Source organism: Solenopsis invicta, chromosome 11, assembly GCF_016802725.1.
Source record: "Solenopsis invicta isolate M01_SB chromosome 11, UNIL_Sinv_3.0, whole genome shotgun sequence".
NCBI lineage: Eukaryota > Metazoa > Arthropoda > Insecta > Hymenoptera > Formicidae > Solenopsis > Solenopsis invicta.
Window position 1 is genome coordinate 16,105,809 of NC_052674.1, and position 17,776 is coordinate 16,123,584.

A 17,776-nucleotide genomic window follows, 5' to 3' on the forward strand; every position below is an offset into this window, starting at 1 on the left:
GAAATAGGGATTTTAAGAGTTGGTGGTTGACTCAAATTTTCTCATCTTCCTTATGACGCTAAGCATCCCATACTGCTTCCTGGTCGCCATCCCTTTTCGCGTCTCATTGTTATTCACGAACATCAGAGACACTTCCACGCAGGCCCTCAAGCAACATTGTCTGCTGTACGTCAAAATTATTGGATCGTTTCTGCTAGAGATGTTACCCGACAAATCATACGCAATTGCATTGTCTGCATTCGCAGATCTCCAAAAATGGCTTCTACATTAATGGGAAACCTTCCTAAACATAGAATTACAGTGCCTAAACGGCCTTTTTTCATATGTGGCATTGACTATGCTGGTCCTTTTTACATTAAGGAAGGAACTCGAAAAAACGCAAAATTAGTCAAGTGCTACATGGCAATTTTTGTATGCTTCGCCACTACTGCTGTTCACATTGAGCTAGCAACAGATCTATCTACCGCAGCTTTCTTAAACGTTTTAAAGCGCTTTATTTCCCGGAGAGGACATCCATCAGATATTTATTCTGACAATGGCCTAAACTTCAAAGGTGCTTGCCGTGAACTAACTGAGCTAGCAACAGTGTTCAACGATCAACAAAACCAACAGCAGATTATCGGCTATGTATCTGCTAAAGGAATCAACTGGCACTTTACACCCCCTAGAGCGCCTCACCAAGGTGGACTATGGGAAGCTGCAGTTAAGTCTGCCAAGCGTCATCTACTTTGTATAACCAAGGAGACCAACTTAAAATACGAAGAGTTAGAAACATTGCTTGTTCAAGTTGAAGCCATTTTAAATTCTCGTCCGCTGACTCCACTATCATCAGATTCTCATGATCTCACACCGCTAACTCCAGGACATTTTTTGATAGGAAGCCCACTGACTTCTTACCCGGAACCATCCTTAGAAAGGCTACCTGTAAATCGCCTTTCTCGCTGGCAACATGTCAAGCAGTTAAAATAACATTTTTGGAAAAGATGGTTACGAGAATATCTACATCATTGCCAACAACGAACTAAATGGATGATCAAGGAAAATCCAGTACACGTGGGACAAATAGTCCTTCTTCAAGAAGACTCTACTTTGCCCTTAACATGGCCCCTCGCTAGAATACAAGCTGTACATCCCGGTGATGACGGTATTATTCGTACTGTAACTCTACGTACCGCTAAAGGAACTTACAAACGTTCCATAACGCGTCTGTGTTTACTTCCCTCCGAAGATCACTAGAAATAAGTTATGTTATACCTTTGTCTTATCCTTTATTTCATTTGAACTTGTAGTTCTCATACACTTTATCACGTTGAAAGTTGATACTTTCAAGGGCGGCGGTTTGTTCACGCTACGCGTGTCTTTTCAGTTTTCCTTCGCGCCGTTTTTGCGTTCTCAAATCTTTCTGGCTTGAATGGTCCTGCGCACTGCGCCCCCCCCACTCTCGCTTGCTAACATTAGGATCCTTCTTCGCCTAATAACGTAACTCTCTTGTCTCGTCCGTCTTGTCGATGCGTGCGTGCATTCTAACAGTTATTTTTCTGTCCGTTTTTCTTTGTATGTACGTTATTCGACATTGTAAAGGTGATTAAAACTCAGCTATAACAACCATCAAGGTCTCAATCATTTTCGCTTCCCGTCACAGCACGGGTCACAATCAGCAAATTAATACGCATACACATATGCGACGGCACAAGCCGTTACAATGAAAGTTGATGAACCGACGAATATACAGCTGTCGGCCGTATTCTGCCAAAAGTTATTACAAATTCTTTGGCTCGCATGATAAATTATGCAGGGTCAGGTTCAGTGAAGCTCAAGTTCCAAAATACGAAGCTTCATGAAGCAATCATTTGTATGTTTTAATGTAGCACTTTACAAATAATATTTCTTATTTTTAAGTAAACACACTGATCTTGTAACGCTGGTGGTTTTCGTGCGGTGCAGTGGGAGTCAGGATACGGTTGCGGATAAGCTCGCCGGATTGGTCGGGTTTGGTAAAATAATCGCACTCGGTATTTTAGTTGACAAAAATACTAAATCTTTATTTAGATGGGATATTTACATGTAGTCTCATAGCTTATTGAGTCTAAACGCCTCGTGACAAGTGGACCCAGCCTAAACGGGGACGCGATTGGCTTGCGGTGGTCGCGACGACCAATCGCCGCTGAGCGGTCTGAATTGCGAGCGTTGGTAACGGTAAGCGCACGGTGACGCGTGGAATAACGAGAACGCTAGGCGAGAGCCGAGATTGAATTACAAGACAAGAATTATAATAACCGCGAGAACACGGATGAAACGGTAAAGTGACAAAGAAAATAATTCTAACTTACAAAAGAAACATAATAAGAACTGGATTACTAGAACCGTGATAAAACTGACGGAATCGTAAAACTACAGTGATCTTACTTACTAATCGCGTGGGTTTAAACGGACACGGTGTCCGGGGTGATCGGGGAGCCGCGGAACGCGGGATCGGAGCGACGGCGGCGATTCCGCGCCTCGCCCGAGCCGCCTCGTGCAAAATGAGGCGAAGGTCTCGTCAGGGCGCAAATGCCCTGACGAGGCTTTAGATTACAAGAGAATCTTCCCTGAGGGAGAGGACGGATGTGATTGGCCAGGGATACCCAGCCGGAGGACTCGACGAGGATGCTCGTCGTGGACGGTGATTCGCCGAGGATACTCGGCTACGGAGCACGGCGAGGATGCTCGCCGTGATTGGCTGCGGAGCGGTATTCGGTATGGCAGGATTAGCCGAGGATCCTTAGCTAGCCGGAACGACGAGGATTCTCGTCGAGGGGAGTCTGGACGAGGCGAGTATTCTCGTCTTCTTGGGAGTCGGAGTGCGGTCGAGGATTCTCGACCTGTCGGATTCGGCGGACCGGGAAGATCTAACTCGGCGTTCCCACTGCCGGCTTATATATCACGCACGGTTGGGCGGACCAATCCGCGCGTTCGGTCTGCTGGTCCGGAGCGGGAACGTTGCCGAACGCCACGGGCGGCGCGCGTGCTGCCGCGTGATCGTAACGACAGGTTAGCCTGGTGCGCGCACATGGCGTTCTGCCGGTGTATTGCTCGGGTGGACGGAGCGGAGTGGCAGTGCGCGCGAGGTGAAGGGGCGTTTTGTTACAATCTCTATTTGGTACATATAGGTGCTGTTTTAAAGGTATTCCCTGACAGCAATTTGGTACAGGCGGAGAAGAAAATATCACGTCGGTTCCACACAAGTAATCAGAGGAAAATCTAGTCGTGCAAATTCCTCAGAACTTTACAAAGCAAATTAAAACAAGGCATAACAAGATAAAACAATATTACGATTTTTTTTTAAATAATACAGATTATCGTTTTGATTGATTTCCATTTTTCAAATGATATCGATTTCCGTTACGATATTTTTTTTTAATAATATAGATTTCCGTTTTATAAATTTGCGTCTTTTTCCGGTTTCCACATTATATATTTGTGTTATACATTTCTGTATAAGCTTTATATTTACTGTAACGTCAAGAGATGTTACTTTATAAAAAATTATATTTTTGTTTTTTTCTTAATTATAAAAAATTTTTTTATTAATATTTGATTAACATTTGTTTTTAATAATAGATATTAATATAACAAGTTTATTTTTTAGCATTGGATGTAAATCCAAGGAGAACAGGACAATCAAAATAATATTATAATTTCACTTTCTGTTTTTCTTGGGAAAGTGCTATTTGTGCAATGACGTTTATTACTTTTATAACAATAATTTATGATGAAATAAAGTTTCTACCATTTAATTTTACGTAATATTTTTCTTTCTGGGAGTCATAATAAAATCAATATGATATCAAAAATAAGTCACCGAAACATCGTTAAAAATGTATGAATGAGGTCATTATGATTTTTTCCGAAATGACTTTTAAGTGATGTCATTATGGTATATATTTTGAGTTTTATGTTCTACCTGGGAGGCATCCTAGAGATCCGGGATGGAAATGATTAATTATTGACTCACCCGTTGTCTTGTCAGCAATCTATAACTTGGGAGATTGCCCTGAGTTGCGCTCTCACCGATTGCTTGACTCGATAGAAGTGATCTATTTTCCGACTTCGTGCCGTATTTATACCGTTTGATTGTAGACGAGAGGTACCAGGGAGGAGAGGTTCCCGATTTCTGTTAGGTTTTCAATATAGGTAAGCCCTTTAACGATCACGCGTCTTCCGCATACCGAGCGGCTTGCGAGTTAAGGGGGAATTGCGTATGAGATCGAGAATTAATTTCGGTACTTTAAAATTCAATATAAAATATAATTTCCCAAGGATTTTTAAATTGAGTGCTCCAACCTGTAGTGCCGATTTTTCTGAGTTGTTACATAGCGAAAGAATTAGAATTTTTCGACGCGAAATATTCTTTTTCGATCTTGAATTTTTAGGAGACTCTAACGGTTGTAATTTTCATGGGATTTTAATATAGTGCGAACAGAGCGCAAGCCGAGAGCGAGAGTAAATGATTTTTAGATTGAAATTGATAAGTTTATTAAAGATACTATTTTTAATGGTCCGTAAAGATAGACGGAATTATCGTACGAGAGTCGCGAGGAGCGCGCGCCCGCGCGCACCGGTGTCGCGACGACAATTATTCCGAGATCCTTTAAAAATTCCTGTAGGTTGCAACTCTTGAGCTATCTTAATTTTGATTTGAGAGGATGGTAGTGACAATTTTTCTGAATCGTTACGTTACCAAAAAGTTTAAATTTCAATATTGCTTTTGGGTGAAATTGATTTTTATACTTTGGAAGTTTATAATGCTTTCAGTTTTCTTGTTTTTCTAGTTGCGCGTGCATAATAGGATAGTGGAGTAGGCGCTCTACAAGAGTGCACGTTGAAGTTTGCAAGGTTATTATTCCTACTATAAAAAAACTATTTTTTTTATGCCCGGATAAATCTTGAGACTCGGCGCGCGCGCGAGCTTGGCGGCGCAGGCGGAAGCCGCGAGGCACGGGGAGAACGCGCCCGAGCGTTATGAATCGCATTCCGCGCATTATTTCCAATTTAATCAAATTTATACTTTAATTAGTGATTTTAGGTTCGCATGTACGGCGCGATAGCACCTAGTACAGCAATCATCACGCGATCACAGGTTTATTATTTTATTATTATTTTTACGGAAAAGTGTTACAAAATTTGGGCGATTATGCGTTACCATTATAATTTTTAAATTTGAAGTGGTTATTTATGTTACATTATCCTTATGTGTCGAAATTTGTCTCTGTAATTTTTCTAGAAGGTTTAATTATTTTAAAATTTACGTTAACGGATGTATACGGATGGTGCGTAAGGTTAAAGGAAAATTTTTAGGCACCAGACGTGACAACACAAATAAAGATCTGATGAAAATGCTTCTCTTATCATCAGATCCTGAACTTTCTTCTTTACGAAAAAGTAAATCAAATGAAAGGATTAAATTAGATCATAATATATTGGAGTACTTAATTATTGATGATAGCAACTGCGGAAGTTCCTTAGAATCTGATATGCCAACAGATTTAGATGTAGATGTAACATCATCTGAACCTGAAAAATGTAATAACTAAAGAACCTTATTTCTTTAAAATTTATAATAATATTTAATTCTTTTTTTATATATATTAGATGGTAAACTTAATTCCTGCCACTCGTTATTCTAAATAACTGGTATTAATGTACTAATATAAAAAAATAATACTAATAATAATACTAATTTTTATGTTAATTATGTTCATGTTATGTTTATGATAAAAAGATTAAAATGATATATATTCATGTTGAAATAATGATATATAAGAATACAATTCAAGAACTTGTCCTATTTACAAGAATATTCAATTTTTTAATGTTATATAATTATGTTTAATATGTTTATTAAAATAAAATTAAGTAATGCGTATTTAAACAAGTAGTATTTAGGTTAATATATTAAATAAAAAAAAATAAAATTTTGTTGCATTACATTTCAAAGTTTGATTTTTTAATTCATTTCCTATATGTTCGTTGCACTGTGGGACGGCTCGGACGGTTAGGCGATCCGGGGGGGAGGGAGGTCGAAAGATGGTTTGTTACAAAGATTTAATTTTATTTGTGACATTTTATAAGTAATTTATTATTTTAAAAACTTGCAAAACTAATATTCACACAATATTGTTATTGTATTCATTTTGATAATTATAAATTAATTACAGATAAATAATAAGATATCTTATTTTTAGACAATCAAAACTCATAATAAATTGTAACTAATAAAATTAGGAATAATTTATAAAAAGTTGATCTCATAAATATTAAATGTATAAAAAAATTACGTGCATGGCATTACTATATATATAATGATAGAAAATATTCTGCAATAAATTATAATTTTTTGTCTGTTTGTAATAGTAATTACAGGTTGTAAAACACTCGCTGAACTCACTGACCAGCTGGAAAGTGATGGCTTTAATATTTAAAAAAGTGCAGTGTATCTAAGACTGTAACGATGCACCTCCGCATCGTTCCCCCTGGGGCCACGAACCGCTCCCCTGTCCGGCCGAACACCCGCCGGACAGACAAACAGGCGCTACGCGCCGATAATCGCCTCACACACGCGCGCACGAACGGTCCGACAAGCGCACCGTTAAACGCCCGAAGTCCGCGCGCACGCGCACGGATTCGCATGTTCCTGGCGTTGGAGCGACAGAGAGGCGTACGCTCAAGCGAGAGCGCGATACCGGACCGATCTCGGAGCAGCGGGGATGCTGTATTCCGAGAAGAACCGAACTCCACTCGAACATCCCCGACTCTCCGAGATCGGGGTATAAAAGGCGGACGATCCCGCAGAGAGAACGACTCTTCTCCGGTCCAGCCTCCGAGCCAGACCCAGGAAATCCGCGTGGTAGAGCGAGCTCTGTCACCGCCGAGAGATCTCGGCGATTTCCGATCCCGCTTTCCCGGCACCTAGGGAGTCCGAGTGGTAGAGCGAGCTCTGCCACCGTTGAGAGATCTCAACGATTCCCTCAAACCCATCTCCGTCCGAGAGTCCACGGTAACGACTGCCACCAAGGGGGTAGAGAGATCTCTGCCTCCATCGAGAGCTCTCGAGGCAGCCGGCACCGACTCACGTCGGGGATTCCCTACTAAGGGAATCCCGCCGCGCACCTGTCGCGAATTCGCGGAACACCGACGCGGCTTCTAGCGTAGGGCGTCCCGGCCCGCGCGCGTCGCGGATCGACAAGGCCGGCGACGACGTAAACATCGTGGAATCCTCGCGACGATACCGAACCAAGCGTGAGCGAGACCGCGCTATCGTGCGCTCTCTCACACCGGCCGCGAGCCGAGTGCGAGCAACCGAACGCATGTAAATAGATCCCCGTTCTGTAAATACCGCGTCTTATTATTGTAAAATCGCGTCGCCGTACCGTCGCGGATACACCGCGTGTATCCCCGAACTACGTGCGCATATTTGTCAATATTATATCTCGAATAAAGTAGTTTCTCATTAAACGCACGCCCGATCTCGGAATTAATTAATCCGGCAACCTTCCTTCGAGCCCTGGCTTCCCTGAGCTCGTCCGCGCTCGGACAAAACACAGGTTGTTACAAGACTCATACCAAAACGTTGGAATACAGAAGAAGGAAAACGACATATAAAAACCGTACCCGTCAAACTTTGTCGATCGGAAGCGAATCAGCATACCAAGCACCCCGATGGTCTTTTTTGTCATGCCATTCACGTTTTAGAGACAGTCGCATCAGTATTGAGTCCTGACCAAGTGGTTTTTTTATTATAGGATGATAAATCAAAAGTTTCTATCGGTTTTACTGCAGCAAAGAGACAAGCTCCTATGTTGATGCACATGCAATATCGAGTCAGTCTCCCCGATCACGATTGGGTGATAGCTGAGCGTCATAAGTTAATTCTATCCGTATACGCGGGAATTATAATTCAGCCAGATGGCAATGGACGGCCAGAATCCGTCTTATATTTGGGACCGACGTATATAGCTATCCGGAGCGGAAAACATTTTTTGTTGACAACTGAAACGCATGCAGTTGATCTACGACTTTTAGAACTAGAAAGCTTCTAATCGCTCGTAAAATCTAGAGAAGTACAATGAAACCAGTCATGATAATCACTGTAGATGGAGGTCCAGATGAAAATCAAAGATATACGCAAGTAATTGCTAATGCAATTAAACATTTTAAGGAATTTAATTTGGATGCACTATATATTGCCACAAATTCACTTGGTCAAAGTGCATACAACAGAGTAGAGAGGCGAATGGCTCCACTCAGCAATCAACTCACTGGAGTCATCCTTCCATATGATCATTTTGGGACTCATTTTGATTCAAGAAATAGAACAATGGATAAAGATTTAGAATTAAAGAATTTCGCTTACACAGGGGAAATACTTGCAGAAATATGGAGTTCCTCATAATCGATTCTCATCCAATACATGCAGAATATGTCCCTCCACAGAGCATGAAACACCGACTATCCCTGATGCCGTCTGGTACTCTTTCCATGTTCGAGAATTGCAATACTGTCTGCAAATAGTGAAATGTAAGAATGTTTAATGTCGTGGCACTAGGCGTAGCAGTCTGTCGATGCTCTTAAAATCAGGATTTTTGCCTCCTCCAGCACCAATAACGCAATCATTATTAGGACTTCGTGTGCCACTTTTCGAAGAAAATGTTAATAAATTTGCTCCACTCTTGCTTCGTATTGCTCTGAATGTGCAATCAGATCAGAAAAATTTTAAACAAATTCTATACGACATGTTTTGTCTATCTGTTTGATCACCTTTGTAACAGAATTTGTAAGAAATGCGAGTTGTATCATGCTTTTGTTAAGTCAGCTAATAATCACAGTAAAGAAATTTATAAAAAGGAAAAAAAAACAACCAAAAAGCCGAAAAAATAATAGCTGATCGAAAACGAGAGCTATTATGTGTTATGAAGGTGTTACGTCCCGACCGAGCGCGGTCGCCGTTGAGCAGAATACGCGCGTTTCGGCGAAACTGGCTGTTTCAAAGCCTAAGCTTCAGGGGCTCCACAGCCCAGGAGCGGATCGCGTGGCCGGATTTACCGGCGGACGGGCCCGATTTTCCGCGGCCAATGGCCTAGTGAGGGGAGTTTTGTAACCTCAGAGGGTGTGCCGCGAGAGCGCGAGTATGATGGCGTAGGAATCGTTCCAGGGATCTCCTTCTCGGATTAAATAAGTTATGAATTCTTCCAACTCGTGGGGGCAACGGTCACAATCGAGAGGGTGGCGGCGAGCAGCTACGAGCACGCGGCAAGAATCGCACTTTTGCGGATTGTATGGATGGCCAAGATAGATATAGTGTGTAATTACCCCGAGATAATTTCCTTTCTTAGTGCTCGAGTGTTTGCTTTTACACTCGAGGCATAATACCGTTGATTCGTTGTCGTTGCAAAAATACAGAGAGGTTACGCACTGGGCACTGCGTAACCATATACCGAACGAGCGATTCGCTTCGCGTTGGGCACGGACCGAGAAAATGGCAATGCGCTGCGGTGGGCACATACTCTAATTTACCGTGTACTTATTATTCTTCAGGGCATAAACATGTGCACGTCTCGTCGATCTCTATTATGGTGGGCTCGTTGTTAAGGTATGGCTTGTTTTCTGAGTCGTACAAATGACGCGCGAGGTCGTTCAGTGCTTCGTAGCACTCGACTCAGTCAACCGCGGTCTCCGGAAATGAGATTAAACGATTGCAGGACGAGCAGCGTATGACTTCTTCGTCCCCGCCGACAATTAAATAGTGACGCGTGACTGAGTTGTAAAATACGCGGTCGCGAAGGGGGAGGTTATTTTGGCACTTGTCGCAAATGATAGTGTGATTAATTTGGTGCTGATGGAAGGTGGCCAGGCTACACAACGCGGAGTTAAGCCAATTGAAGTACGGGGCTTGGGTTGAAAAATACGTGTTATGTGACATGCCTCATTGGACGTTGCGACTTAGCTTTTAGAATGACGGTTGCTGTTGAGACTGTTGCCTCTGCCTTGGTGGCCGCTCTGGTCAGGTGATGATCGTCCTCGTCCTTCTCGGCTGTCCTTTTGAACTTTAATGAATCTGCTCAATTTATTGAGACTAAAAAAAGCCAGATTTATGTTGAATTTGTTCGTGAAATATTTGAACTTGTCAGAAATTGTAGGAACATATGGCAATAAGAACCATGGAGATTTTTTATTTTTGGTGTCGGTATCATTGTTAGTGTCTGTATGTTTGCTTAGATTAATAAGATGTTTAATGCGGCTATTGATTGTCTCAAAAATAAATCCAGCAGGATAGTCATTCATAAAAAGGGTATTTACGATAAGCTCAAAATTCTTTCTGTGGAATTTAGGATCTGACAATAAAAATGCTCTGTCAACCATGCCCAAAATTGTTCCTCTTTTCTGTGATAAAGGGTGGGCTGATAAAAAATTCAGGTATCTCCCTGAAAATGTATTTATGATACCAATCAAAAATTAAGGAATCTTCGTATTTTATCATAGTGATGTCTAAAAAGTTTATTTTATCACCCCCTATTTCCAATGTAAATTGCATACGCGGGTGAAAGGAATTGAACGTATTTAAGGTGAGATCAATTAAATTATCTGGGACAGCCATCACTATGTCATCTACATATCTAAAATAAAGAGGTAAATGTATTCCAATTTTGTTTAAAGCCCATTGTCAATTTCACCGACACGACAACGGGCAATGCTTCCACGGCGGATTTGGCAAACCGTTGGTGACTCATTTCATTCCCGGTAACGGACTGATGACGATTAGAACAGCCACTTGTAATTGCGTTGAAAATGACGATTTAAATTAATTTTTTCCTTTTGTAATTCGCTGAAGAGTGCTCCAAAGAGAGCCGAAACGTTCGATTTTTTTTTTTTAATTCATCATGAATAAATAACTATTTAAACACTGATTGTGTCTTGCGCTCTTATACCCGCGCTGACTCTTACTAGCCTGTTTTAGCCGTTTAATTTGTGTGAAATTTAATTGTTTTATAATAAATATAAGCACTAAAATCTAGCTGCAACCGAAGAAGGCTTTCTTACTACCATTGTGTTGTTAATACACTATCGGTCCAAAACATATTTATAATTTTAATTGTTTTAATCCAACTTTTTTAGATATTAAAAGTTTAATAAACAGATGGTTCTGTAGCCAAAGCGTACAACTAACCAAAATAAGTACACAATTAGAAGAAATTTATAATATTTTGCAAAAAAGAAAATAGGCATCTTCTCCGAGATCTGTAATACTGGAAATTTTACGGAAAAGTACCAAATAGATTGACCATTTAAAAATTTAGAAGATTTCCAGAATTTTGACAGGAAATTGAAAACGGATACAAAATTTCAAGAAGACGTTGTAAGTTTTCACTTTGTGAATTTAATTATCATATTCCTAGTAATAATTATAAGTTGAACACAAATATAGAATCAATATTTACCAATACTGTAATATAATTAGAAATATTTAATGTGAAAATATTTTTTTAAACACATACTTTTATATAATGCATTTAAAACTAATAAAGATGTGCTTATGGTTTTCAGAAGTTTAATATATGGACATTAGTCGATTCAAAATCTTTACTTACCCACACTGTAAGAAACATTTTAAAACGTTACATGTCAAGAAATGTGATACAAAAATATACTGCTGTGAAAGAAACGGCAACGAAACTCACTTTCCAGCAAACGAACTTTTTTTCCTGTATTCAAGGTATTTTTATTAAAATTTAAATTATAAATATTGAATTATTAAATTGGAAGGAATCTTGATAATGATAATTATTATGTTAGTAACATTATTATCAAAAAGATGTTATCTTTAGTTTTATATATTTAGTTTTCTTTGTTTTATATATTCATTTTTTGTAGTTTAGTTTCTCTTACCTGTATTTTATAACACTAGCAGATAGTATTTATGCTATCATTAAAATTAAAAAAAAAAATTATTTAAGATTAATGTCAAGAAAAACTAATTTATTTCTAGATATTATAGTTGCGGAATATAGAAATAACCCAAAAACTTCGCCAGTTACCGCCAAAAGTTTTTATAAAAGTGTGGGCGCAGTCATTAATGGTGTAAAGGACTGGGAAGGTTATCGTTCAATCCAAACCAAGAAAGGAAATGTTATGTGATAGAGTGTAGTAAATAGAGTGTAGTATTTTCATTGCTCATACCAAAGTGTTACTTTATCGTTTTATATATATTTCATCAATAAATAAATAATGTAAATTAAAAAATCTAATATCAATCCATAAACCTTCTTCCTTCCTTTACAGTACCTTATCGAGACCCTATAAGAATTGCGTTACTAGGGCCTGATCAGGAAACTGCTATCAGGGCCATATAGAACACGACGTTACATTTTTGATAAGGCGCCATGTCAGGCTGCCTCAACAAGACCTGATCGGGCAATAGGGCAAAACCTAGCGTACCCCTCTTAGGGCCGCGTTTTATTTTCTACTCGGGTTGTTCTATAAAACTTTACATATTTTGCCTTCTATGGTCGCAACTAGATCTTCGTGCTTGTTTTTATTTGTGTGATTTTATATACCTTCCTCAACTAATTCCTTATTAGTAAACAATAAGTTGGAATTCGTGTAGACGTATTGCATATAAAATTGTTTTTGTGAATTATGTATCAATAGATGCAAATGTGCACCTACATTTTAATACTTTCATTAAAATTATATGGAACCTAAGACAAAAGAGATACCTTGCTGCATTTTTAAATATTATTTTTGTAATGCTATTTTGAAATTTTTAGTGGATTACGTAAGCCAATAAGATTTCTTGAGATGCTGTCTATTCCAGTCTCGTTCATTATACATATAAAATTTTTAAATCGTTTTTAATTATTTAATACAAAATTATTTTTTAAAAAATTAAGAAATTCAAAAATTTTCTTTTATTATTAAATTAAAATTTTAATGTTTATTTTCATGAACATAGAAAATATTTTTGTCATAAAATTTTACAATGATTGTTTTAAAAACGTCAAATTAAGTGTTAAAATTGTTATATATCTTTTGTGTTTAATTTTAATTTAATTAATAATAGAAGAGCAGTTTTGAATTTCTTGATTTTTTTTAATACAAAATTTACGAAAAAGAATTATTCTCATTCTCAGGATCGAATCTGGAAACTCGAGCATAGTACTCTCTAAATTTTTTGGAGTGGAATTTCATCTAAAAGAGTGGAATTTCACTCTAAAAATGTAAAAATTCTGCCACTCTTTATCAAGACTGGCAGGATTTTCACACTTTTAGAGTGGGATTCCACTCCAAAGATTTTAGAGAGTAGTCAACATTTTTCCACGCATGCTAACTAGTAATTCTTCTTCCGTAATGTTACTATAGGTGCTAGAAATATTTTATTATTTTCTCGAGAATGCCTAAATAGCCGGTTCTATGATTTTGCTGTATGTAGTAAATTTATGAATAAATACTACATAATCATGAAATTTTTGATCAGGGATCGCCGAGTTTCCGCCAAATTTTTGTTCCATCGCCAACAAAAACGAAAATATTTTTTTAATAGAAAAACCCTAATAGGATGTAACAAAGCGCCTAGAACGGCGCTCCGTGCACGCTAACTATCGTCGACCAATACACGTGTACTCGATCGACATCCGTAACGGCGAGGACACCGCAGTTGTCCATAAGTCTACGTCACATCATGTTTTCTCTCTTGGCCTAGCATTAAGTAAGAAAGATGCATGGGGAGCTCTATTGTCTTTTTCTTTCTCAAGCAGTCTATTCTTCTTGACCTAACCTCTTCTGTCTCGAGAGTTCTCGATTTCTCTCATTACAAGCCGGCAACACTGCACAAGCCGGCAACACTGCACAGCTTAGCGAAACGATTTCAGATTTTCGTGCAGCAGATTAGAGTTGCAACGCGCTCGCGCGCGCGCGCACGCGACGTATTATTCTACTACATTATACTTTGTATTCTCATTGAAAAATTTTCTTATTCCAACCCAAGTGGTATATATCTTCACAATCTTGCAAAGTTAAAATCATGTATTTCATTACAAACAAAATAAATTTTGCTTATCACTACAAAACGCGTGATATCAGTACAAAATTACCTTTTCAAAGAAAGGTAAAAAAAAGGTGCCAATTTATGTGTGTGCGTGCGCACCTTATCTTTAATTTTTCTTAAAAACCCAAGTGGTACCATTTTTGTATTTTAACAAGAATTTTTCCATACTAACCCATGTGGTAATTTTACCTTTAATTTTAATTCTACAAAACAATAGTAGTACTACTTTGTACTTTGTATTCTCATTCAAAAGTTTTCCTATTCCAACCCAAGTGGTATGTATTCTAAAAAATGAGTGAAATCTTTAAATTGCGCTAATTATAAAAAGAATATATTGCTCTTTAAAATAACTGCTATATTTACTTAAAAATAAATATCTTAAATTTAATCTAACCTAAATGTATTTTTTTCCAAAAAATGTATGAAATCTTTAAATTGCGCCAATTATAAAGAGAATATATTGCTGTTTGAAATAACTACTGTACTACTTTTAACAAATAAAATGCAAGTGATAGTATATTTATTTTTTAAGTAAAACCCAAGTAGCGATATCTTTAATTCCTTTTTAAATAAAATTCAAGTGATACTGTCTATATATTTTTATTGAAACATTTTTCTGTTCTAACCTAAGTGGATGTACTTAATTTAAAAAAGTTTCAATGAAATATGTAACATTTAATCTCAAAGAATTAAAGAGAAAACATGAGAATGTTTTATTAAAATAAAAAATTTTTAAACTACAAAAAATTGACGCTGCTGTTTAACAACATTTTATTTAGATTATATTTAGACATCTAGCAGCACTAATTTTTTGTAGTTTAAAAATTTTTTATTTTAATAAAACATTCTCATTTCTGTTTTCTCTTTAATTCTTTGAGATTAAATGTTACATATTTCATTGAAACTTTTTTAAATTAAATACATCCACTTAGGTTAGAACAGAAAAATGTTTCAATAAAAATATATAGACAATATCACTTGAATTTTATTTAAAAAGGAATTAAAGATATCGCTACTTGGGTTTCACTTAAAAAATAAATATACTATCACTTGCATTTTATTTGTTAAAAGTAGTACAGTAGTTATTTCAAACAGCAATATATTCTCTTTATAATTGGCGCAATTTAAAGATTTCATACATTTTTTGGAAAAAAATACATTTAGGTTAGATTAAATTTAAGATATTTATTTTTAAGTAAATACAGCAGTTATTTTAAAGAGCAATATATTCTTTTTATAATTAGCGCAATTTAAAGACTTCACTCATTTTTTAGAATACATACCACTTGGGTTGGAATAGGAAAACTTTTGAATGAGAATACAAAGTACAAAGTAGTACTACTATTGTTTTGTAGAATTAAAATTAAAGGTAAAATTACCACATGGGTTAGTATGGAAAAATTCTTGTTAAAATACAAAAATGGTACCACTTGGGTTTTTAAGAAAAATTAAAGATAAGGTGCGCACGCACACACATAAATTGGCACCTTTTTTTTACCTTTCTTTGAAAAGGTAATTTTGTACTGATATCACGCGTTTTGTAGTGATAAACAAAATTTATTTTGTTTGTAATGAAATACATGATTTTAACTTTGCAAGATTGTGAAGATATATACCACTTGGGTTGGAATAAGAAAATTTTTCAATGAGAATACAAAGTATAATGTAGTACTACTTTTGTTTTGTAAAATTAAAGTTAAAAATAAAATTATTACATGGGTTAGCATGAAAAAATTTTTTTGTTAATTAAAAAAAATTAAAAATAAGGTGCGTGCACACGCATAAATTGACATCTTTTTTTTACCTTTCTTTGGAAAAAAAAATATATATATACATGCTTACGTTATTATTTATAACAAAAACCATTACTAAATCTTATTATTAAAAATTCAACATTATCGTTAAGTAGCACATCTTTAGGATCACCAAATTTTAAAAGAATCGATCCCACAATTTAATCTACAATCCTCTATTCCTACCTTTGAATAATAACAGTAAATATCCAATTTCTATAACTTTTAATTTTTATCTTCTATTTTTATACGAGACATCAAAAGAATAACAATAATAAAAAAGACAATAGAAATTGTAAAGTATTATGATAAAATTAAACATTTCCAACAAGCACCAAATATAATTCTAAGATGTAATGTATGTATATAACATATATAACATAGATCAAGATAATTACGTTACATTAAATTAAACACATACGCTATGTGTTTGCTAAGTTTGAAAATTAAATTTTCGTTATTCGTAATTACAATAGAATATAAGACGCTTCTTCGAGATCTCGAGGATTACCTCGACATCAACACTCAAATCGCCTTTGCCGCCGCCGTCGCCGTCGTCGTCGTCGTTACCGCGCGTCGTTGTCGTCGCTGTCGTTGTCGTCGCCGTCGCCGTCGTCGTCGTTACCGCGCGTCGTTGTCGTCGCCGTCGCCGTCATCGTCGTCCTTACCGCGCGTCGTCGTCGTCGTCACCGCAGGTCGTCGCCGTCGCCGTCGCCGTCGTCGTTACTGCGCGTCGTTGTCGTCGCCGTCGCCGTCGTCGTCGTCGTCGTCGTTACGCGCGTCGTCGCCGTCGTCGTCACCGCCGTCGTCCGTCGTCGTCAGTCGTTACCGCGCGTCGTTGTCGTCGCCGTCGTCGTCGTCATCGTTACCGCGCATCGTCGCCGTCGCCGTCGTCGTCGTCGTTACCGCGCGTCGTCGCCGTCATCGTCGCCGTCGTCGTCGTCGTTACCGCTCGTCGTCGTCGTCGTCGTCGTCGTTGCCGTCGTCGTCGTCGTCTTCGTCGCCGTCGTCGTCGTCGTCTTCGTCGCCGTCGTCGTCGTCGTCGTCGCCGTCGTCGTCGTCGTCGCCGTCGTCGCCGTCGTCGTCGTCGTCGCCGTTGTCGCTGTCGTCGCCGTCGTCGTCGTTACCGCGCGTCATCGCCGTCGCCGTCGCCGTCGCCGTCATCGTCGTCGTTACTGCACGTCATTTCCAGTCGTCCACTGTCACTATCACCACTTCTACTATTGACACCTCGTGCTGTTTTCGAAAGCGTCCTTGAAGTGTGCTGTCCTCGTCGAGGGATCACGAGGACGTACAATCACCCGGCACTAACGACCGTATACCTAATGCACCGCGCTTTTCGCGACGCGACGTGCCTGATTCGCGAATCTAAAAATAACAGGTTAGGAAAACTGTCACCTTAACTTACCACTGCATGTATGTACACATATATAGTGGTAGACGGCCATGATGCTTATGGGTACGGCCATGTTATATCACGTGATAGAACGGCTATAAATGAGCGCCACTCGTTACTCGTGTCGAAAAGAGGTACTGGACAAGATTCGCTTGGCGACTATAATGACGTATCTTACACATGTAAAACACGTATTGGACTTTGCGTCGCGATATCTCCGCTCGTAGGACACGGAGAGAAAAAATAAAAACACTTTTATTATGCAATTCGTCACCAAGCTATCGATTGAAACTACTCAGACCTTGATCGGTTCAACCGTTACTGAGATCTGATAACTCGTTAATGCTTGAAATCGCGTAAAAGAGGCGCGGGTCTTTCTAGCTTTGCGTTTTTTATCTTTTTTTTAAATTGGCACGAAACGCGACCGCGCCTCTTGATATACGTTTTTTACTTATATATATATATATATATATATATTATATATATTACATATATTAAATGTATTAC

At 38.2% G+C, this 17,776-nt stretch overlaps 1 protein-coding gene and 1 long non-coding RNA gene across 2 annotated transcripts; both read left to right on the top strand.

Moving 5' to 3' along the window:
* Positions 1–52: 52 nt before the first annotated feature.
* On the top strand, positions 53–1,236 carry LOC120358930. The gene is made up of 3 exons (XM_039454814.1): positions 53–165; positions 246–924; positions 1,039–1,236. The coding sequence occupies exons 1-3, from the start codon at positions 53–55 to the stop codon at positions 1,234–1,236; spliced, it is 990 nt and encodes a 329-aa protein (XP_039310748.1).
* Positions 1,237–7,486: 6,250 nt separating this feature from the next.
* Positions 7,487–12,448, top strand: LOC120359018. Its single transcript, XR_005575916.1, has 3 exons — positions 7,487–11,392; positions 11,581–11,749; positions 12,023–12,448. It is a non-coding gene; the product is annotated as an uncharacterized LOC120359018 (long non-coding RNA).
* Positions 12,449–17,776: the final 5,328 nt, after the last annotated feature.